Source organism: Ornithodoros turicata, chromosome 2, assembly GCF_037126465.1.
Source record: "Ornithodoros turicata isolate Travis chromosome 2, ASM3712646v1, whole genome shotgun sequence".
NCBI lineage: Eukaryota > Metazoa > Arthropoda > Arachnida > Ixodida > Argasidae > Ornithodoros > Ornithodoros turicata.
Genome location: NC_088202.1, coordinates 51,089,659 through 51,114,182, shown reverse-complemented (window position 1 = coordinate 51,114,182; position 24,524 = coordinate 51,089,659). Strand labels below are relative to the sequence as shown.

General features: G+C 47.0%; 1 protein-coding gene across 1 annotated transcript in view; it reads right to left on the bottom strand.

The window, feature by feature from the left end:
* Nucleotides 1-212: 212 nt before the first annotated feature.
* Nucleotides 213-24,524, bottom strand: part of LOC135385389 (Na(+)/citrate cotransporter-like) — a 32,573-nt gene continuing 8,261 nt past the window's right edge. The window contains exons 4-13 of the mRNA XM_064614676.1: nucleotides 19,585-19,882; nucleotides 16,642-16,693; nucleotides 15,584-15,703; nucleotides 12,478-12,597; nucleotides 5,676-5,747; nucleotides 4,336-4,440; nucleotides 4,060-4,234; nucleotides 1,136-1,297; nucleotides 928-1,065; nucleotides 213-761 (exon numbers count right to left, since the gene is read on the bottom strand). Of these exons, the coding sequence (XP_064470746.1) occupies nucleotides 591-761; nucleotides 928-1,065; nucleotides 1,136-1,297; nucleotides 4,060-4,234; nucleotides 4,336-4,440; nucleotides 5,676-5,747; nucleotides 12,478-12,597; nucleotides 15,584-15,703; nucleotides 16,642-16,693; nucleotides 19,585-19,882 (1,413 nt within the window). The 3' untranslated portion in view covers nucleotides 213-590. The remainder of the gene's footprint in view (nucleotides 762-927; nucleotides 1,066-1,135; nucleotides 1,298-4,059; nucleotides 4,235-4,335; nucleotides 4,441-5,675; nucleotides 5,748-12,477; nucleotides 12,598-15,583; nucleotides 15,704-16,641; nucleotides 16,694-19,584; nucleotides 19,883-24,524) is intronic.

Below are 24,524 nucleotides of genomic sequence, written 5' to 3'. Positions count from 1 at the left end.
TCAGCATCAGTCACGTAATGTTGTGACAGCACAGAGAGATGAACGAATGAATGTCTCTTCCAGACGGCTCACTCGCCTGAAGAGAACCGTTCACCAAAGTGAGCTGTTTTGCCCATCACCATATTCAAAGCCCAAGTCACACATCACTAATCTGTAGTTGCGCAGCTGCCGAGGAAAGACACTAAAACCGGCGCCAGCGTGAGGCCCGCAGGCTAAATTCGCTAAAAATGTCATTCGAAAAGCGCGTCAGCAGGAAGCACGCCGCCGCCGATGACGCCCCCGTTACGCCGGTTCACGCCACCGCCGCCGACCTGAAATGGGCCCAACGCCGCCGCCGACGACAAAAGCGGCATCGGCGCACGCCTCTACCCCAATCTCCTCCATCCCAATCGTGGTCTGGTTTTAAGTTTTCAGTTTAGAAATTATTAAAGAAGAGTGTGCACAGCACATTTTAACTGATATGTTTATTGAATAATCTATCCTTACGATGAAACAATTATTAGAGATAGAGTTTTTGCTTTTTTCTAAAGATTGCTGTGCTTCAGAGAACTGTAAACTTGGGTTGATAAACTCATCTTCATAGCCTCTGTTCATGTTATATCGCTAGCTCTTCGATGAATATGGTATTCATTCGAAGTATGGGTACAGTTGTCGGCCCAGTCCGGAAAGTGGGACAGGTCGAAAACGAAGTTTCCGAGTGTGTTGATGAATAGGATGTTGAACATCTGGCATATGCATTTGACGAGTAGACCAGGAACCAGCTGCAACATGAGTACACCTTATAGAGTAAGCCGTTCGGCCTCGATTTTTGCATAGATTCGTTTATATGCAGCAGAACCGAAGAGGTGGGCCATATCGAACGTGCTAGAGACATAACGACAACATTTCCAGAGCAACTTAAATATCACTGTTCGCCTTGGCATTTACCAAATCCTTTACGGTTACGTGGCCTTCATCAGAGATGATGGCAATCACTGATGATGATGCTGGTAGAATGCACGCCTGTGTCACGGATAGCATCACGGGGAACACGAAATACAGTGGATTTATCCGATGACCGCAAGCCTAACCGAAGAAAAATGTGACCAATCAAATAACATGCCAACAGGCCACCTAGGACGGACAATATTCGTACCAGAGTGACGACGACAGGTATGAGCATATTTGCCGCTGCATCGTTGGGCGTGAATTCAGTGACGATGGCGGCGCTCACGGAAAGGAGGAGTTGCATTAGCATCGGGTTCTGGATGTGCATGCTGTTGACAAGCTCCGCAAAATCTTCGGAGAGCTCACTTTGCTGAAATTAGACATTGCACATCTAAGTACCAGCGTCAGAGAAGTAATGTGGCTGAGTGTGTTCAACGACGTCCAAAATGTGAAATAATCTGAGTCTGCATAAAAACAAAAAAGAATGATGGATCTTTGAATGTAACGTGGATGGCTTGGGACAGTGCGCATGATGAGAAATGTAATACAGATCCGGATAACTATGATGCAATTTATTTTACTCATTGATTTTTCGTGGTTCGATCCAACTCTACATATTCAATTTTCAAATCCGCGTATTGATCTTTTTTTCTTCTACATATTCAATCTGTTTTGTTCCGCACGTGTACGCATACATCGTGTTGACAATAGCAATCGATCAAAGGGTCTCTAAGGCAGCCATTATAATATACGACTTTCTTGTTCCTGTATTTCCTTTGTTGAATAATATTTTATGTATATAAATATTTTACGACAGATACGTGGGGAGAATGCTATATATTCCTATTTGGGTATACTGAACCATTTGTTCATACCTAGTTTAAAGGCAAAAACGGTCGCTCGCTGATATTTTGTTTCTTTTCAAATTAGTGAACGGTAAGACTAGCCGCTCCGATTTGCTCCATACGATAGGTTTGCGCTGTGTAGCTGATTGCAATCACTGTTTTATCCACCTGCAATGAATCCTATGATGCCAACTTGTCGCATGCAGATACTGTACAATTACATTTTGTGTACACAGCTTGATGTTTTCACCGATTTTAAGCATTTTGGAAGGGTGTGTCATGATCTTTTGTTAACCCTATGTTGATCAATTTACATCATGTTGTCCGTCTCACTTTGCTTTGCTTTTTGTATGGGATATGTATGTGTTTCTTTGTGTTAACTGTTTATCACTGATTTCTTTAGTTTTTTGTAGGTGCACTGACCTTTAGGCTACTGTTATCGTCTGGCACGCTACCAAATAAAATGACGAAATGGCCAAATACTATAACAACATGTCTGGGATTAAAACTCAAGCATTGCCTTTCTCTCTTTTTTTGTCTATCGTTCACCAAAGCGCACATCGGGCGCGTGCAGTACCATAAGAAAAATTTTCGTAATTTTGCTGCACAAGTGACTGCAGACTCTGTTGCCGGCATATGCGCCGTAGCCTATATCTATACGGTGCACAAAATCTGTTTGGAGTGCACAGTACACAGTTCAGGAGTGGGTTTTCGCAGTTTAATGCGACAACATGTGGCGATGGGTGAAGGAAAGATGGGTCTCCGAAGATGCGAAATGAACAAAATAAAGAAAAAAATGGTGTTCCTTCACGATTTTTTTTGCGGACGATATACCGAACGGATCCTTGTTCTGAAAACGGCTACGATATCAGGTCACAGAAAGGAACAGATGTTCTCATTGGGACAACTTCGTAGCTTTTATAATTAAAAAGTTAATTAACGATTTTTAGGTAATTAGTCATTTGACGGTTGAGCAACATATGGTCAAGAACGTCCGCCGGCCAGGAGATGATAGAAGTGAAAACAGCATGTCTATAGCCCTTATAGTTTTTATGAAAAATCTGCATCGAAAAAAAAAGACACCCTGTAGAATGTAGACTTATGTTGAGAGAATAAGCCTGCGATTCGCTGCTGCACCGATGACAAAAAAAAGAAAAAAAGAGAGAAAGACTGCAGAGAATCGCGCCTTTTTGGCGGGTCGTTACCTTCAATGCAGTAGTAATCTTTTTTGTCTCTCTCTCTCTCTCTCTTCAACGCATACACCAATTCCTACATTTCTCAAGTGCAATAAAACGGACATGCAGAACCACCTATGTGTAAAGTTTCAGGCGTACGGAGCAACGCGTCTCAAAGACAGCGTCGAGCAAAAAATTTCACGTCTTGCCCCGTGTCTCATCTTGCCCCACCTTACACTACGTGTCACGCTAAGTATGTCAACCTGTCTTCCAGTTTTTCAACTACGCAAGGATGTGGTGACGGTCCCGAGCACATGGAAATATAGCGACATAAAAAGACACAACACATCGTGTTTTAATCGCCGATTCGGTGCCCTGTGTCAGGATGCGCAAATCAGTCCTCGCGTCTGCTACGACGGACTTCCCTTCTACATTATTTTCTGAGTGAAATAAATATGTGATGCACTTCTGTTTATCCTCATATATTTCCCTTTAAGTTCACCCAGTATCACCGAAGTTGCATTCGGGTGCACGGGATCGTTCTTAGCTGCACAGGTGGCCACGCCTCGGATATCGCCAGTATTGGCGATATCACCTAGGGCGCATTTCGCATAAACAATTAACACAAAACAATCGCGACCACGATGACAGCATCTTCAGAAAGCAGTGGCCGCCTTCGAAGCGTTTGAGTAACAACGGACACCCCTACACCGCGAGTGGAACAGGACGAAATGCGCTCTCCCAATAGTTCAGCTGAACCCCACTAGGGTGTCTCCGCTTCCGTTCCGCCGGTCGGAGGCGCGTTAAAGTTAAGGTTGCGGAGAACTGTACATCGTATTTAGACTTAACTATATTTGTTTCCTTGGTTTCTCTTTCGGTATTTGTTTTCATTTATTTACAGCACATCTTGTAATGAAGTAAAAACTATCAATTCCTTGGTAATCAATTTTCCAACCAATGCGTTCCAGTCCAGCATGCACAACAACGGAGATGCGCGTGTATGCCGCAGACATAACATGGTGGTTGCCGAAGCCACGTTAGCAACTGCGTTGCTTTGGTTTTCGTCCTCTTGGTATTCATTATCGATCCAGGCAAAACAAGGTTCAGGTTACCTCGCTTGCGTTCGCCAAGGCGAGGCCCCCACCAAAGGTGAGTAGCATTCCCCAGGCCATTTTGTGGCTGACGACACTCCAGCTTAGGATACGCTTGTGGATGTCTGCCCCCTTCATTGGTATGGCAAAAAGAACCGCCACTGCCATAAAGGCGATGGAACTGTCATCGATGGTACTAAAAGAAAAAAAAGAAAAAAGTGAAAACGTGTCATCGCAAGCGTCTGGTAAAGCGAATTGATGGCGCATGTTTGCTCTACAAGGTATACAATTACTAACTGTTGATCGAAAAGATTTGCCCATCCTCTAAAGAAAATAGGCTTTCTTGTGCTCCACAGCAGGATCACGACACCGAACACTACGATGACCACCTTTTCGGATCTCCTGGAACGGGACATGCGAATGAAGAATTGGCATGGATCAGTGAAACGCTGGGAAACAAAGAGGTGCCCATGGATGTCTATAGCCGCACAGCCGATACTGCGGTACAAAGACGGGCCCCATAGACGTAAACGTTATAGAAATGTTTGAGTATAGCTGCAGGCGACAAAGAGGCGGATCCAGACGCGGTTGTTGGCCACATTTCCTCGTTGTGGATAAAACTGTTTTATAAAGCGCTCATAGGACACCAGAACCACACCCACACAGCTGTCTTGAACTTGGAGAATACAAGACTCAGATAAGTAGAGGCAGTTGTCTTTCTGCAAATAACTGCAGTACAGACAACTGTCTTCACCTATCGGATACTGATTTGAACTTTAGTGTTGACGAACTATGAGACGCTACAGTTTCTGCGGAATCAAGTTTTTGGCTTGGGATTTAGCGTAGAATGCACATCACAGAACCATAAGCGTTTCTGCGCTTTCATAAATCTAATGCCTAAATACAGTTCGTCAGTCCGCAGCGAATGGTGATGTATCTTCAACACACCTCCTTTCTCGTGCAGTACACTGAAGCAGAATAGGCCACAGAGCTTGCAAAGATACACACCATATAGCAGTAGTTGAGGCCAACGAGACACGGCATGATACGAATACAACATTTAAGACCTCACAACAGCCGCTCACATACTTCGATTGAGCAATCGCAGTTTATAAAAAATCTTCAACAATGGGCTCCGATCTCACACCTTCCGATTTCCTGTCCGAGATACCAGCTGCCTTCTTATAAACAAACCAAGCCACGCCAAGTAATACAGGGACACTCACACACCCACACTTATGTTAATAGCAAGGGAAAGCTGGGGCATTTTTCTTGTTCTTACATTATTACAACACATAATTTCTCACATCTCTGGGACGCGTAAACACTCGGGCAAACAAGCACTCTCGTGGAAGACAACAACAACAACAACTTTATTTGATGATGATGATGATTGAGGAATTTCATCGCCAGGTATCGCAGGCAGAGTTCTTCTCACAGTCCGCTTTTCTGCTTTCTGCGCGATACATTGAGATGAGTTACAACCATTAAATCCTAGACGGTGTAGGCAGTGGGGCGATTGATTAGAAACTTTTCTTCGACAATATGGTGGATCGCCAGTGAGCGACATCGGCATCTTGGCGTCAACGACATAGAACGCACCCTGCACTCACACCCTGCGCTTTGTGTAAACGTACCTTACGTGCCCCAGCTGGAGATACTTTGCTTGGAAGGATGCTGAAATGGCGTTCCAGTTGGTGTCCAGTGTTCTGCGAAACAACGTAGTATTTCTAGAAGCGCTTCCATGCTGCGTCGCTCTCATTACACAATAAGCTTTGATACTGTTAAAAGCGCTAAAAACGACGAAAACAGCGAGCACCTCGGTGTGTTTTAACAGTACGTACCAACAATCCCAAATGGACGTTTCAGTGCACAATAAGCTTTCTCGTATACGATAATACTTTTAATTGGAAACTCGATAAATAGAATGTTCAAAACTAAATAAATGATCCATGTTATCTACGGTGGCGTTCTCCGGTTGCTATGAACAAAGGGTAACGACCGAGCGGGAACCAACTCATCATAAACACGGTGCTGTGCTAGCTGTTTTGTTTTCACAACACACTGGTTGACATCACCACATCATCATCATCGTCATCATCATACAATCACATCATCATCACGTCATATCATACAACACCTTCTGGTCAGAGTAAAAAAATAGCCGTACTCCTGGACGTACTCCCAAGAGTACGGTGATTACGCGTACGGCCAACGCGTACGAAATGTTGTAGCATCGTAGCAGATGAAGGGCGGTCCCTGCGCTGAGACCGTACATGATTTGCGTGCGGCGCAACGGCAAACACGACCATAGCTTGCCATGGGCCTCGTGCAGAAACATGAGTTTCGTCTGCAAACACGTTTACTTTTTGAAGTCATTATACTCTTATGGGCATTCTGAACATCTGGCCGAGTATAATGGTGGCACGCCCTGACGCACGTGGCATTATCAGCCGCTTATGTTAATTTTCGGTCACCTTGTCTTCATCTCCCGCAGCAGCATTTCCTGCACATCTGCGAGCTATATACTTGCGTTAATGCTCCGCAGCACACCGCCTACGCCGCGACTCCGCAGCGTCCGTGTTGCCAGACGACGTGGACGACATTACGTGAGATGTGCTGCGCAGAGGTTGAGCGACCAGCGGCATGGCCGAGTGGGTAAAACCATGGAAACGTAAAGGAATCTTTTTCGTTTCCGTTACCACCTCGGTTACTGGCCCTTATTTGTTTGTTTCAGTTTCGGTTACCACCATTGTTGCTTTCGTTTCCATTACGTTTCCGTTTCGGTTTTCGGTTCCGCCCCACCCCCAGCTTTTTGTTTTCCTTCTTTCTTTTCTTTCCTTAAAAAAAAAAAACGCTCATTGAGATCGTGGCAAAACTTAATCCCTCTACGTTCTGAAGTCTATTTTGAGGACTCCAGGGATACATGCATACAAGAGACGTCTATGCAAAATACACGTATAGGTACGTGATTTCTGTGAAAGGCTAATATGAATGTGTTTCCAGGAATGTTACTCACGCTTGCAACTTCCAGGTCACCATAAGCGTATAAGAGCTATGCTTCTTATATGCTCCAGTTGAATAGTTCTTTGTAGTTGTAGTTCTTCAGTTAATTTTAGTTTGCTTCATTGAGGTTTATTTCATAAATTTATCTGCATGATATGGTGAAGAATTGCAATAATTCGAGTCCTTCGGTACCCGAATTACTACCGTAAATTATTGTCGTTTCCGTTTTTGTTTCAGGTATTCTAACTGTGCGATATCCTTTCCATTTCTGTTACAGTTACCTGCTATATTTCCGGTATAATACTCGTTTCCGTTTCTGTTACCTTTCTCTTGGTAAAACCGTCCGCTCTTTGTTGGTAACAAAGTTCGTGTTGAAGGTTACAAGGTGGTAGGTTCGAATTCTACCACCGGCTGAGCTGTCAAAGGTATCCCTGGGTTTTCCGGTAGACTGTCCAGACGAATGTCGGCACAGTTCTCTCTGAAGTCGGCTGAGGACGAGCACCAACCTAGAGCACTGCAAAAGGCCGGGCTGGCTCGAAAACCTGAGCCCGATCCGGACTGGGGGACAAAATCGTGGCTCGTATTGACTACGTGATCGGGACGGGCACGGGTTCAGTCCGAGAGTTATCGGGCCTGAGTCGGGTTTGTGAGCCATTCTCTCACATTTAGAGGGATGTTCAAGTCAAACCGGGACTTTCTGTCTCCGCGCGCAATGGCTCGCGCGACTTCTTTTTCGTCATTTTCACACGCGACAGGCCTCCGCGTACACCACGTGGTGGTCCAAAATTTGTGCAAAGCAGATGCTGGACAAGATGGCCGACAACGAGGTGAGCGCGCACATCGAACAGCGAATTGTCATTAAGTTTCTCGTGAATGAAGGCGTAAAGTCATCTGAAATTCACAGAAGACTTCAGGCTCAATATGGCCACGATACACCTAGCTGCAGCAAAGCGTTTGAGTGGTGCAAACGGTTCCGAGACTGCCGTACATCAGTGCAGGACGATCCCGGCCGGGGCGGCTCAGAGCCCAGTGTCAGAGTTCCTGACAACATCCAACCAATTGTGGAGCGCCTGATCCTCAAGGACCGACGGATAACATGTCTCGAACTGGCTCTAAAGACGGGCCTTTCTGTGGGAACGTTGAACACCACCATTCATGAACACCTCCAGTTTTGGAAAGTTAGTGCCTGTTGGGTCACGCAGCAGCTCTCCGTGTTTGACCGGCAGAGAAGACTGGAAATCTTCCAAGAGCTAAGGTACCGTTTCGACACTGAAGGACAGCCGTTCCTTGACCAGATCACCACGTGCGATGAAACGTGGGTGCACCATTTCACTCCTGAGTCTAAACGCGCATCAAAACAGTGGAAGCGACCGGGCTCGCCAGCTCCCAAGAAGTTCCGAAGAACCCCGTCTGCCGGTAAGGTCATGGCCACGGTTTTCTGGGACAAGGCCTGCATTGTTCATGTTGATTTTCTGTACCAGTGGTACCACCATCAATAGAGCATATTACTGCCAGGTTCTCAGGGATGTGCATAAGGCGCTGAAGCAAAAGCGGCCGGGCTTCATCACCAAAGGAGTCCTCCTCCTACAGGACAGAGCACGCCCGCATACCGCGCATCTCACGACACGCACCTTACAGGAAATTGACTGGGAGTTGCTGCCACATCCCCATTACAGTCCAGACTTCGCCCCCAGCGATTTCCATCTCTTGGGGCCACTGAAAGCGTTCCTTGGGGGGCGCCACTTCAGCTGCGACGACGAGGTCAAGAATGCGGTCCGATCATGACTGCTACGCACCGGTAGGGATTTCTACTCTTCTGGCATCCAAGCCCTCGTGAAACGCTGGGACAAGTGCATTAGTGCAGCTGGAGATTACGTTGAAATATAAAACTAATTTCTCGCCTGTAAGTTCATTTTACTTTTGTGAAAAATGAAAAGTCCCGGTTTGGCTTGAACACCCCTCGTAATTCTTATCATTCGTCTTGAAAACAATGCAACTGAATGGCTGGGCTCGTCCTCCGTCTTCTTGCTAAAATACTACAATATAAGCGTCGCGTTATTCTCGACTTCGCCTTGTCGAGGCGCATCACGACCTCGGTGTGCACCGCAGACAGGCGCGCGACACTCGACGCCAACGTACAAAGCTACAAACACAAACCACACCAAAAGCTGCTCTTGCGCGTTCCAGATATGTGTGATACACTCTGTATAATGAGTCTCTATCGTATGATTAAACCTATTGGACGGATAGCATTACGAATCTGCCTATACAGCCGCGAGTCAGGCTTCAGCAGGACTGAGTTTTCGGCAGCCTGGTCGCACTATGGCCGGTGAATCCTCCGTAGCGTCGGGTCCGGGCTGGTAAATTCAGGCCTGTGTATACTGCTCTACACCGACACCCATCTCCCCTACTCCTCCATGCTGTTCTCTCTCCATCTGTCCACGTCCCTACGCCGCTTATACCCACGGTTGTTTCGTGGCAATCAAAAAGGAATCAAAACGGAATCAAAAAGAAGCACTCATCAGAGAGTTTTAGCACACCGGAAGCACTCTACCACCGTAAAGGAAGGTGTCAAATCCAAGATCAGCAATCATATTTTCAGAACCGTTATCGTAAACATTTTCCAATCTGCTCAATCTCTTCTATTTTTTCCAATCCTTCTAAGTCTCCCGAGTGAACCCGCGGCGCAATGAAGAAATATACGAAGGGGAGCAGCGTGACCCGAAGCGGACACCGAAGCCCCAAAAGTGCATTAAAGAAATTCCAACGCGTTTAAAATACGTAAGCCAACTGTACCACATTTCTTTAGATATGTACGAAACGGGAACGCATGTTCTTCTGTCTGCTATACTGCTACGTGTACATTTTAAAATGAATTACATTTTTTGGGAGAGGCCTTAACTGCTCGGTGCTAACGCCACCAAGATACAGAAGGCCTGCTTATTACATCCTCTCCCCCCTTCGCTACGTGGACATATAAAGTCAGAATGCGCCTGCTACTGCGATTTGCCCTCTGCGAATTCAAGAACTCGCAAATGATTGCAGCTAAGTTGGAACCTGTAAACCTGAATTTGTAGACAAAAAGGACAACACGCTTTCTCGAAAATCAGTCTAGAGGAAGATATTTTTGCCGTTTTGCGCTTGATTTTAAAGAGTTCCCACTTAGTACGCGGGGACGTTCAATCACTACTCGCAGGCGACGGTGGTTCGTCTCCATTGCTGAGACCGCTTAAATCACGTTCTTGACTGGCTGACTCTTAGTTGTCACGTCACGTCGACGAGTAAGCAGGCTTTGTCTACCTAGGTGGTTTCTATGCGCACCGTACCGTGGCGTACGCTCGCTCAATCACAGTTGTCATTCCTCTTTTCCCTCCTTTTGTCGCAAAAAAAAAAAAAAAAGAAACGTCCCAGAGCAGGGATCCCCCTTACGCCCCTTGAGTTTGTAGCTTACCACAACGCTAAAACGCGCTGGATAAATATGATACGCAGGTAGGTTATGACCATGATCTGTTAGACCAGAGTTTTGTTATGCACGTCTTTGGCTCTACACGAAAACAAATCATCGGTGAGCTCAACCCCGACGTTCAACATTACAACGAGGACCCGAGAAATGACGTGTGGCGGTCTGTGGACGACAACAAAGTCACCCTGCTACGGACACGTGCTACCACCAGCAGCTCCAGTTCTATCGGCAATGGAGTGAAGCTACAGGTTTAGAAGCTCCCCAGCACATCCGATCACCCGGTACATTCCATCATCGCCGATCAGGACTCAGGATGTAGAGGAACACCATCCCCTCTGAATTTGGTGACCCTGAGAACGGCCACCTCAATCTGGTGAACGATTCGGCCTCCTACGATTGCTAGCCCAAATGTCACACCGGCTTCACTCTCTTGCCAAGCATCAAGCCCTGGAAGTCCTTCAACACAACGCTATCCTACGCCCGCGCAATGACCCGATGGTTATCAACTGCGAGAGCCGTTCTCTTGCGACAACCCTTCGAGCTCATCGCTCCCGTACCGGTCTCGGTAACGTCGTTGTGCTTGCCTGGTAGCTGGGTTTACTTCAAATGCGCTCCACCACGTGCCTCGATCTGGGCACATTCTTGGCGACTTCCTGTACTCAGCAAGTCTACCGCTGCACTACTCACGCCATAGCGTGAAACACAACCCTTTGCCCCCACGGGCCACATTCATGGACTAGATCTGCCTCGTAACAGCTGTCTGGGGTTTTTCCCGTGTTTTTTCTCAGACTTATTTCGGCACAGTTCCCTTAGAAGCCGTCCCAGGACGCACATTCCCGAAGAGCGCTAATCGTGAAGTTGCCCAACTTTTGTGAGACCGACAACAGTGAGCTCTTTGAGAAGTACCACCACTGTTTCCCGGCCCAGAAGCGCGCTTTTGGCCTCTGCAACAGATCGCACTTGCTCGTTTCGGGATTTTTAAAAATATATAATGATTTCCAACGACGATTGTTTCCCATTCTGCAGTCTCACTTTTGCACGACAGTACCAAATTAAAGAGCTAATTAATAAATTTGAGGTAATTACTCGTCTACTCACATACGCTTTCCAACAGGACGTGTGCCTGACCGCTTCACCCGACAGTAAAAACGGCGCCTGTGTAGCTTTTTTATATAAAAAATATGTAACCGATAAAACTAGACACCATGTATAACCGATAGAAAATAACACCCTGAGTGTACAGCTTCGTATTCGCTTCGCTTTTAAAAGTACTATTCGCACAGCCCTACAAATGGCAGAACAAATATGTTGCGAAAACGACTTCGCTGGTTCTCTACGATACGCGAAGCATCATGTGTGAAGGCTCACGACGTCACGCACAAGAAGAGGCCAGATTTTGTTAGATAGCCACATCGCAACTCACGACGCAGCTCACTACAAATACAAGGACGCAATTGCGCCAGCACCACCGATGCGACGCTCTTGGACGTCCTTGCTTTATTGCCGGCGTTGTTACCGTGGTGTTTCAGTATTGGGTTGAGGATACGAGTTGCTCTCATGGGCTACAACGGTGCATTGAAGCGGCACACAGACTTGGTCTTGTCCCGTCGCCGTGCGCAGTTTCTGGTTGAGAAGCTCCACCTGTGGGTGGTGGCCGCTTGCGAGACCCCATTTCATCTCACATAACAAGTGCCTCAAGATCGGGTTTTATAAACGCTCTATTATAAACGGTATAGGACGCAATCATTGACGTCAGCACTAGTTTTGTTACGAGGCCAGGACACATAAACCGCTCTTTCGGGGTTAGTAGTCAAAGAATGCTTGGCATTAAGAAGGCGTTCCTAAATTTAAGTAACAGGATCACACCCACCGAGAGGCACCCAAGTCAGGGACAACTTTAGTTCTCAAATTTAGAGCAAAGGGGTACACCCGATGAGGGATGTCCAAATGAGAACCAACTTTTGACTCACAGCCTTCGCATGTGTGAATAGTAGAGGATGAAGAAAGCAGCCGCGACTGCAGTCAGGGCGACCGGGAAGAATGCTGTAGCCCAGGGCATGAATGTCACGGAAGTGTTCTTGGGAAACTTCCTGGAACAAAGAGTTTCAAACACGTTGGTACCTCAACACTGGCAGCTTGAAATATGGCAGTCATTGAAAAAGCCAGACAACGGCGGAATTTCAACCATCTGTCAATCTGTCAGTCTGAACAATCTGTCGATTATCGGTTGAGCGCCTTGACCAATAAGCCTTTACCCGAGAAACGTCATCGTGACGTTGGTAGTCAGACTGAAACCGAAACAAACCGGAAGGGGAGGGCTGGGTTCCACGAACGGGCACTTGTTCACTGGCTCCTATCGAAAGAAAAGCGGGACCGAAGGTCGCGTCCCTTTCAGGGACCATCGCAATCACCTCAAGACCGTGGGTTTTGGGTGCGACCTTGTTCTTCCTAGCTTCGAGCGTAGCTCAACACTACCAAATTGGTGGCGCTGTCGAACACTATCACGTCATTTGTTTACAAACAGGGAGAAGTCTATTCGACCAAGCTGGCATCTGCTTTCCGACGACTAGCCAAGGGCCTCATTTAACTGACTGACTGAAGACGCGTTCAATCTCGTCACACTCTCTCACTGGCAGCTTGTTTCTGGAGAGTTCTCATCTAATCGATCTATTACGTCATAGAACTGTCATAGTCGAATTCAACCTCAGAACAGCGCCTCGTGTGCTGTAGAAGAACTTTAACATTTTTTACTCCAACTCCTGTAGGACATGCGAGTGACCTGAATAAATGATATGCGCAACGCTTCGGAACTACTATGTTGTCTTCTGAAACATTCTACGTAAAACAAAAAATATGCATGACAATACAGTTTTTAAATCGAACACGTCTTTAGGTAGCGTCGACGTTGCATGTCATTTATGGCGGTCTTCGCCTTCGGAAATAAAAGGGTGATTTAGTCAATCCATATCACAGGTGCGGTTAACATATCATGCTTACCCAACGTGACGTTATCCTCTGCTGTATGTAATATCATGTGATAAAAATTACCAACCACCAACGACGGGCTAGTCGCGTTTGCCCTTCACGCTCTCTAGGGCAGCACACGAACGAAGAGACAAAGCTTACGCACTTTTGTGATTGATCCTGCCATGGTCAACCTGCACAAATCCCCTTCTTAACCAGCATGATGCAACCACAGATACCATGCACGGAGACAGGGGATTTCGCTTGCTACCTCGTCGTTCTTTTCAGCACACACTCACACTTACGCACTTTGACAGCACACGCTTCGCTGAAACTCCAAAAGAGTAGTTGCTGTCGGGTCACTACAATTAATGTCCGCAGTGACCACTCATTTTTTTCTCGACAAATTTATAGCCACAGCGCAATTTCCGTATGTGTCCCAGCAATCGGGTAGGGTATCGCTTCCGGAGTTGAAACTCCCCGCTCCTCACCGTTTAAATAAACTTGTTCTTGTTCTGTATGTGTCTATCAGTCCCGCAATCGCATAATCATAATCATACGTCGGCATTTTCCTATAAATTCATGTTCAACATGACATCACGGTAGGCATTACTCACAACCCATCACATCGCGTCAACATTTGGTATCAACTCACTTGAAACTTCAAACTTGACTATCAAAACTTGAAGTTAACACTGAATTCCTTTTTACAAACGTTAATTTGTGACCTGATGAATTTTTCAGTGACCATAAATCCCTTTAGTGAAGCAGAGTTAAGCGTTAAATTCAAGTTAAGGGACCATTGATATCCGTTCAAATGTCAATCGACGTTGGTGAAACACTGCCTAAGCCGTGTCTCTAGAGCGCGCATGCAAGCACTTTCACGGAACGTTGTCGTAGCACAGCGTAATTCAATTGAAGAAGAAAAGAGCGACCACGGTGAAGCGACGTCAGCTGATTGGCCAAGGTAGATCTACTAATGTGCGTTGCGGGCCTTTAAGCTCTCATCGCCAATATTCACCGTGGACCCAGGGCCGTTTGTGTTTAGTTATTCCGCCCGGAGATGAAGGGCTAGGCATGGCGCCATGCCTGTTATCGCACAGCCCGCTTACGCAGTCACAAGTATTTCAAAGCGATATCTCTCTCTCACACACACACTCTCACATTATTATGCATGTGAGTATAAATCATGACGACCTGTCTACAAAAAGGGCAATTTCCACAAGTGACCATGGTGCTACAAGGGGGACGGCGCCCTTGTCCCCCCTCCTTCGTACGCCCATGCTTCCACGCTGCTTCGTTGTTGTCGCTTGAGTGAAATGATGCATCCAGGTTTCATCACATGTAATGATCGATTGCAAAAAAAAAATTGTCTCATTAGGATAGAAGCCAGTTCAGCAGCTGCTCAGTGACTGCCATGCGCGCTCCCTTCAGGTCGCAAGTGAGGTGTCGTGGGGACCTAACTTGCACAGACTTTGTGGAGCAGTAAGCGCTCGTGAGCGGTCCTTCGCCAAACTGCCTGCACCATTCGTACACTGTTCCTTCTTGATGTCATTTCTTCCTCGTACTGTGCCTGCAATCTTTGCAAAATCTCAGCTGCTCGATGTTCTCCTTCACAAGGAAGTTGATTATGCATCGCTGTTCCACAGCTACAGACACACAGTTCGCCGCCAGCTGTCGCTGCAGCACGTGCCGCTGTCCCGAGAAGGATTGCACTTCGTCGTCCAAAAGTTTTATTTAATTACATTTACTCACCGTTTTTTCTCGAGCAAAAATATCGGTCAACTTTGAGCGACCCCCCTTGTAGATGTGACCAGCTGAGGTCGCTCCGCGCAACACGGGTGAGAGTCAAACTGGGGAGCTAAGTAGACAGCTGACCAACTTGCATAGCGCATTACGGATATACGCCAATGACAACTTGATTTTGATCGAGATTAATTCACTTTGATCTGACCTTGATCACCCTTGCAGTCCTTGCCGTTACTAGCTAAGATGTTTGCATCGGACTTACATTTTTAACGTGAAAACGCGGCGAAATAACGACGAGAATTATTTATTGGAACCGGGAATGTGATCCTATTAATGAGAAAGGACTCTCGGGAGCGCACTTACGTCTCTATGAGCATTTTTGTGACGTAGTTGGTTACAGTTCCACTCAGAGCCCCCACCGATCCCAACGCAGCAGTGTACGCCACCGTTATCAGCAGCACCTTCCGGATCTTAATGAACTTCCTGCAACGAGAAATGCAGCTATTACTGCGCTCACACCGCAACTATGACGGCGACATGCTGCCACCCGTGTTTCCGACGAAACACGTGCTCTGTACGGGTATAATATGTTCTGTTCAGACTAAACATTGGTTGGGGTTCTGGATTTTCCGATTTATCCGAAAACATCCGAATAATGTATGTGTCAGGCTCCTGGATCAAATTGGACCCATGCATATGTCATAGCACGCCTGTGAAATTAAAAAAAAAATCGAATTTGTCATTCAAACCACTGGTTCGAGGTTTCCCACTAACTCAGACCTCAGCAAGAAAAGTTATGCTCCGATGACTTGGTTGAGCTGATCTCGACACAAAACAAATTTTTCTGTTTTGTGTCGAGATCACCTCAGATCGCGGACTCTACTCGACATGAGGACGTTTTGATGTAATGCCGGTCATTCAAGCCCCAGGCCTACTTAGGAAACATCCGTCACCTAGGCTTTCGTTTCCATTTGACTGTGAATCATGCTTCCCGCTCTCCTGACAGTGGAAAAAGGAACACAGGTGGTATACAAGCTATCTTCTTGAATGGACAGCCATTTGTTGCAACGCAGGCAGTGAACTGAGACACATGCGAAAGTCTGTCTTACGACTATGTCAGCGAATATCTGAACTCAGAGATGTTGACGTCGCCAGGAGATACAGATACTGGTGTCGTTTTCTGCGAGTTCTGCCATATAACAGCACTGGAAGGCAGCGTCGCATTCTTGTTGTGAGTATATCGTTTCGCAGCAATCGCTGTTCTCCGAATTTCGAGCATTAACCTGGTTATAAAAATAAACTCAGAATATATCGAAAGTAAACTCCGAGAATGCGGAATCCTATTCATGGCTCAATAAATTGGGAAGCCAGCATGCACGATGCTATAGAGTATCCCTCTCAGTGAACGATATTGCACTCACGTGGTTATCTTTACCATATCTTCATCCTTCATATTCATTTCCATTGCCATACCTGAAAAAAGTAGACGGGGGAACAGGAAGCCAGATTAGCAATGCAATGGTGACTGGCTGTCATGTTCTGTCGGCTATGTGAGAAACTGCCACCAGTGCTGGTAAACAACAATTGTGGTATGGTAGTATGGTTACGGGGGTATGACGGACCTATGTGTGGTGGGGAAGGCCAGAAGGAGTGCTACCCTCGCCAAGTAGTTGATATGATTGAGGCATTGTTCAGTTTTTTAAACAACACTGAGAAATACACAACATTCGCATCTATTTTCACTTGCAGAATTATAGGTTCACTTCTGCAATGATAAAGGCGTTACGCAGAGGACGGCAGTTTGCAGGCCAATATGCGCCTCAGTCTGTCTATCCTGCCAGCTTGCCAGGCTTCTTGTTCGATAACGACAGTAACACGCGGCCGACATCAAAGTCGAGGATAATCAGCTCTTCGTGAACTTTCGTGAGCAGTCTACGTTGCGCATGCTACGACTGCCGCCGGAACCTTGAAGACACGCGCAGTCCCTTCTCGATTATTCCTTGTCAGGTATAAAGTGATTGTAAACCCCAAGCCGGGCCTTCGAAGAGTCAAGTGTGCTCTTGTGCTTATTTCAGTAAGTAGCTGAACGAAGCGTTCGTCAGTTGCTCATCGACTCGTCACCTCAGCTAAATCCGTGACAATTCTGGTGGAGGTATGGTGCAATACAGCCTGGAACAACAACAGCGACAAAGTGGTTTATTACCGACTCCGTAGTTTATTACCGGAACACAGACCATTGGAAGTACCGAGCCGGAAGATGATGAGGGACGCTAAATCCCCGAGCGACCACGATACCCAAACGGCCTATCCCCTCACGGCACGTGTCGCGTCTTCGCGAGCGCGGGGTGACTTTAAAGCGGGAACCGCATACGACGTTTTCTCGACGTAGATACGCCGAGCTTTGAGGTCGCGACGTCACTCCCGACGGGGAAATGTCGAGCCAACCCGCAAACGGCGTTTTCTCAGCGCAGCCTAGGCGCTGGTCATGGGGCCGGCGCAAAGTTTGTAGTCGCGACCCCTGTCGGCATTTCTCGTCATGAGTGCGAGCTATTATAGGCTGGCATAATATACGCGACAGATATCACTTGAAAAACATGCAGTATAACTTTGTATAGATACAACATCTGGTAACAAAAGGCAACAAACACGGTGCGCCGACCATCCACGTGGAAATCTCTTGCTTGTACTTCGGCTTCCGTCCGCTGTTCTCCCGCGTCTCCCAGTTTGGACGAAAGGCGAAAATTGCTGCTGCTAAACAGAAAGAAAAAAGCTGCTTCTCAAAATGCGACAGCCGTTGCGGGAGAAGGATTGAAGAAGACCGCCCAGAACACTCTACTGGGTGCAGCGATTTCTAGACCTGAGGGAAACGGCAATGGAACAATAGCTAGCAAGTAGGATGGTATGCGTTTTGTTGCTCCCGTGTCCCCAATTATTTTCATTAGCAGCCAGTTCTGCCTGGTCCACTTCATTCTGTATTCCACTTGCGCGTACTTCGCGACCACACCGTCCATGCCCACACAGCTGAGCGGCTGGGCAGACGCTCGTTTCCGGTCGTGCACGCGATTGGTCAAGACGGACACGTCGCTTCCTGCTCTTGCCGCTCAGATCTGTTCACCTCAGATGTCGGCGTCCCCGCTCGACGGCTATTGTTCGGGGAGTTGAACGTAAAAAAGCCCAGTGCTCGGCGTTCTTGCGTCGAGAAAACGCCGTATGCTGGTCGCCTTTAGAGAGAGCCTTCGCAAGGAATCGAAAAAAAATAGGTGAGCACCATACCGAACACGAAACACCCCCTCGATGCTGAAAACAACATTCGCATTCATTTTGCGCGAGTAATTAATTCGTAAATGATGACAATAGCAAACCGAAACCGAAATGCGACGCCCCATACTATGGCGGCTCGTCCGGAGGGGGATTCCGTGACGTCACCTGGCATTGCAGTCTGCTTCCAAACCTGCATTCTTTGATCCCCTTACCGGATGATGTCAGCAGTGTGTTGCTTTCGGCGCCCTCTCGCTTCACTGAGGCGAAGCGCTCGCTTCGAATGATTCGTTTGAGTACAATCTGCGCAGTATTGAGCCGAGATATTTCGTACGAAAGCTCCTGACATCACAAAGATTACCGGTACACCACAGCCTTGGTGATGATTTTGTTGCGGGGAGTCGTACGAAGACGTGTGGAGATCGACCAATGCGAGAGAATATCAAGCTTCAGTGGTTGGAATGATGAGCAGAGGCTCATGAATGTCTACTTCTCCCTGGAAGGCACGGCGAAGATTTGATTTGACAACAGTGAATCAACGCTCACGACCTGGGATGCGCTCATGAACAAAATCTGCCAGGCCTTCGCCCTCGCAATGCAAACCGAACAAGCCGAGCAACTGCTGAAGCGACAGCTCCCAAACGAAAGCGTCACCAGCTTCGTCGAGGACGTATACCGAGGCTCTTTCGACGAGCTGATGCGACGACCCCCGAAGAGAAAGTGGTTCATCAACTGATGCGGAGTGTGAAGAAAACTTATCCCCCCCCCCCCCCCCCCACTGTCCCGCAACCCACCAACGAAGACCGACGCCTTCCTGGATCTGGCCATTCAGCATCATGCCAAGATAACAAGGCACCGACAGAATCCCGTGTTCGAGGCTCTTAGCTTTACATGCTTTGTAAGCGGAAAGCTTGACATGCACTACCCCCTTCTTAAAGCATTATTTCACAAGTAAGTAGTAGAAAGTACGGAAAGGGGAAATTGAGAACTTCAGTTTCAACTACAGTTTCAATTCAATTGAAATTGAAACTGTGGACATCAGAATTGTGCGATTTCCTTCTTCGCGATATTCATATTTTGACATCAGCCGTTCAATTCGCACTCACAGGAAATTGGAAGCTTGCGTGGATCCTCCCTTCCTATGTGTTCATGGTAGAGGTTCCTGATGTACGTGTAATGAATCTCCTGCACTGTTGCATCCACCACTGGGGCCATGATGTCCAGGGTAGCGCTGTTCTTGAGCACCAAGGTGATGCAGAAGGTAGCTATTGTGTATCCGGCCATGATCTGGCGCAACGAGTCTCCGCACTTCAGCAATACCCACATCGACAGTCGCTGGTGGAGATGAGTCGTTTCTATCGCGAGCGACATCGTAATTGCTGCTAGTGTCAGGAGCACGTGGTTCTGGGGACAGAATGCACATTCATGCATTTGAGTTAGATACAGAACTTGAATACATACACAGCGGAATTTATTTGTGAAATATTTCTGTCACTTAAACATTTCTGTCACTGTCTGAAATTTTCTGTGCGGTTTAACTCGCGTTCAACTTTAACGTCACCAAGCCAATTCTAAGTTGTTGCTTTCCCTTTAGCTGAACAATGCAGACTGGCCTCGGCAGATAACTTGCGAACCGTTGATTCGGAGGCCGTCCAGACAAAGCAGAGGAAGCTATCAATTTGGCATCATGGTGTCACCACTGAACATTAAAGACGTGCTGCCGCCTTTGAACCGGTTTTCAACCTGTGCATCGTTTTGCGATCCAGCCTAAGCCAATACACACGTCGCGCTGGACCTGAATCGAACTCAAACCCGAACCGACACGATAAAATTTTTTGTTCGACACTCTGGCAGTATGCTTTGTTTACCCTGTGTCGCATGCAATGCCTCTCAAGTTTGCTGTGCTTTCAAACTTTCCAACGTTATTACCCAGCAAGCCACTAATATCCCTGGGACATCCATTCATGGTCGCGAACGTCCTGAATATCCGGACATCCATGTGATATATATATATGGTATATCCCAGAACGACATTTGCGTTGTGATTTTACCCAGTAAATTACATATGTCACAGGTACGTTTACAGGGTACCGCGCTCTGGACACGGTGTCGGAGCGAACCGAAAACCAGCACCGAAAACCGAAAAAAAAAACGCTGTTTTGGTGCGAACCGGAACGGAATCGAAACCCTATACGCTTTTTTCGCTCAGGAGGGAAACCGAAAAATTTATTTAACGGTTTTCGGTACAAGAAAAAACTTCGCCGTTTGGAGTACGAATAGGCGAATGAAACTGACGTCGTGTTTTCTGATACAGTCATGTCATGGATACTTTACGAGGGTTACGGTTACGGTGAAATGTATGTCGATATACTATGACCCTTAGGCTCCCTTTGTAACGTTTCATCGTTCGCGCACATAGACCTACAGGTACATGTGACCGGTTGTGACTCTCTACCAATGTGCCGTAGTGTTCGTTTTAATCTCATCCGGGCAAACTCTCCTCAACTAAACAGCGATCCAAGGGGGCTGCGTAACGGCTCCTCTATCGGTAATGTCGCGAAGAGAGCGAGCAATCGAGATCAGTGAGAGAGCAGCGAAGTTGAATACATTTACGTATCCGCGAGGGCTAGCGCGTGCGAAGTGGCGCCTCTTTTGTGGACAGGACACGAAGAAAAGAAAACTGAGCCGTCGAGCGCGTTTGTGAGTGAAGGTGTTCCTCGATTTGCGTCGTACTCGTGCGATGGTGATTGCTGGCTAGGAAGCAGCAACAGACATTCGGATGGGACGCAATCGCACCAATCCAGCAAGAAAGTACTTTACGTATGACATCACGACAAACAAGTCCGTCTGTATCATGCGCTTCAAGAAAGCAGAAAGTCTATTTGAACAGACAGTCACCTACAGGAGCCAGGAGCTACCAATTTCGCAGCTGCCTATTAATATTAAATACCATGTATGCGGAATAAACGGGTTTACATTTTGCAGCATTGATTATTTTTTCTGGGAATGAATATGCCCACCAGAAGCGGAACCGGTTAAAACCGGTGTGAACCGTTATGTTTTTGCTCCGGAGCAGAACCGGCACCGGACCGTTTATGGTAGAACCGGAACGAAAAACGTTTCGGTTCGACACCCTGGCTCTGGATGTTTGGATTCCCATGTATAAAGCAGTGTGCAGATCCTGGGGAGGTTCGTGGGACATCCAGAAGACGAGGGTGTGAGCACTAATTGAACGTTGCAGGAATGTCACCACGATGTCGTGTGTGAGATGTCTATGAAGTCTTGTTCTGACTGTCAATTTAGCAGTGATTCTTTGATAGTGCTGGAAGCAACCAAAAAGAACTTCTAGCAGCGTGAGATATAGGGTGAACAAATAAGAAGATTCCCGTGCTGCTGTCTTGTGCAAAGTATTTACGTAGCATTCTTCAAGCAACAGAGGAAGCTTATTGGTTTTACAGCTCTACTGAGCAGGCAACCCTATTAAAGACGATAAACTGAATTAAAAACAAACTATTTCACAGGAAAGGATGTCAGGAATATTTCTGGGTATACATTGACTCGATGCAGCTGCACATGAATTTCGAAGTCTCATCCATCCTCGTCCCCGTTACAAACGTTTTACGCCCCACTATACTTTATGAACGTGCACCAAGAAATTGTATTTTGGTATATGCTCCATCCAGTTTCCAAACAGAGGCTACTGTGGGATCCCAAGGGTTTTCCTCCTCAGGCCCAGTGCCCGAGTGAGACAGCCGTGTAGGTACGGCACTTATACTGGTCCCACTGTGTGGCTGTACTGTGATAAACCTTGTACTGCCACAAACCTAGCGAAAATATAAAGTGACAAAAAAGCATCTCGATATATCTCATCACAATGAGTACGCACTAAAATGCTAGGGTGCGAACATGTCCAGCACGTATCCAGATAGCAATGGAATTCATGAAATACACCCCCAGGAGACCAATCGTCAGGATGAAAGTGCTATTCTATAGTGGATATCCAAATATCCATGGAGATATATCTTCTGGACATCTGTGGGGGACATTGGTGGCTTGCTGGGTACGTGCAAAGTTTATTGCCGTGCCGTGAAGTCTCAGCCATAGAAGGTTCCTCCCGGTGTTCGTATGCCTTCGACTTTATGCTTCCGCTTCTATGAGATAAGCAACCAACGTTTGCGTAACGTTGAAACAGGTCGTAAGTGTACCAGAGACGGTGGGCAGTGCCGCGACCGTCAAGGCGATAGCATGTTAGGATAGCACGTTGGATCGCGTTGTTTTACGTTGCGGCTGTGTAAACCATAGTGCTTGCAGCATGTGCAATCTATCCTTTCAGGCTATCCACAGCTGCGCGCTTCACGTAGGATTTTCGTCGCGGGGGAGGGTGGACACCACCACCTACTGGTATTTCGGACTTTTTGTCTTCCTGAAAGACCTATTTGTTAGGGGGGTGCTGGGAAGATCCCTGCTAACAGGAAACTAAGCTCCCACGGATCCCTCTGGGACCACATGCCATGCAAGGCACGCACCCCGTAGGGCTCAGCAAAGTGAGCAGCATACGCACACACGCGTTGCCATGTGACTGGGGTTACTCCGATCTAGTAATGTGATCGCACTCCTAGTAATCATTCTGTTTATTTTTATTTTTGTCTTCATTTCACAAGTTTTTCTTCGAGACATTTCGTCACGTGTACCCTCTAGTTCGTGTATGTCGTGTTCAATAAGCAGGAAAAGAGTATAAGTGAACTCCGTGATGTCCTTCACCCGACAACACACAGTCATCCCAGGGATATCCTAAGAGTGTCATGCAGGGACGGGGGTGACATCCCAAGGAGGGTGAATCTGATCCTCAAATCATCCTCAACATGTCATTTTGGCAGTAATATAGCGTCCCCACGATATCCTCAGAGCATCCACAGACGCTATGTGAGGAAAACTTTAGAACAGTGCCAGAGCACTTCTCGGATGAAACATCCTTTCTATTTTTCTTTTATTTTTTTATGTGCTGACGCATTCAACCGTATCGACACTTTTTTTTTTTTTTTTTGCAAATACACAGAAAACAGTTGCATGCGGATTCCTTTCATATTCGTTAACTGCCGCAATAAAATCTGGCTGCTCTTTCCTAGCGCTTTCCATAGAGGAAAATAAGCGCCGCGGTTAAAAAGGAAGCAGAGAGAAATATAAGAGACATAGAAAATCCCAATCCGAAATATACTAGAATACTCTTCCGAAGCGAAAACAGATACTATATGTTGCTTGTTACGCATTGGAGCCCTCATTCAGGACGAGCTGTTCCGTAATGCCGAGCTCCTTGTCTGCTTGTATTATAGGAGGCGTCTGGTGGAGCGCGAAGTGGGGGCTACAGCCGAGTGCTCTAGTATGTGACCTGTTGTGGTGTTTCACGGCTGCCTCTAGAGCACACTTCCATCCGCCACGATATTCAGGGTAGGCGGCTATGTAGTTCTTAATATCCCTGATGGCTCGCTCTGCTAGCCCGTTTCCTGCCGGGTGGTATGGGGTTGTAGTCCGCAGGGTAATGCCTTTCTGCAACTCCCATGTCTTTAGTTTCCTTATCCGGAACGCTGGCCCGTTGTCTGGTAGAACGAGTTCAGTATCTTTGAACATCTCCCTTCCGAGATAGCTGATGACTGCATTGGCGTCTTCCTTCCCTGGCCTTGCTGCGACCATCCTGGTGCACTGGTCAATTGCCAATAAGAACGCTTGGGTACGAGGAACCTCTTCTGCTTTCTTTTTAACTTCAGAAAAGTCCACATGAACGACATAGAATGGTACCGCCGAATGCTCCGGGATGTCCATAACATCAGTCTGCTGTCAGTATTTCGCGTGGTTCATCCTGCATTTGTGGCATGACGCAACGTAGCTCTGTATGGTGTTTCTCATATTGTCCCACACGAACCGGTCAGCGATCTTGTGATATGTTCGCCAGAAGCCGTCGTGCCCCCCGGACTCAGGGCTGTCGTGGTACAGCTAAAGAATTTTGTATATCAAGCTGTCGGGGACGAGGGATTTGCCTATTTCCTTTTCG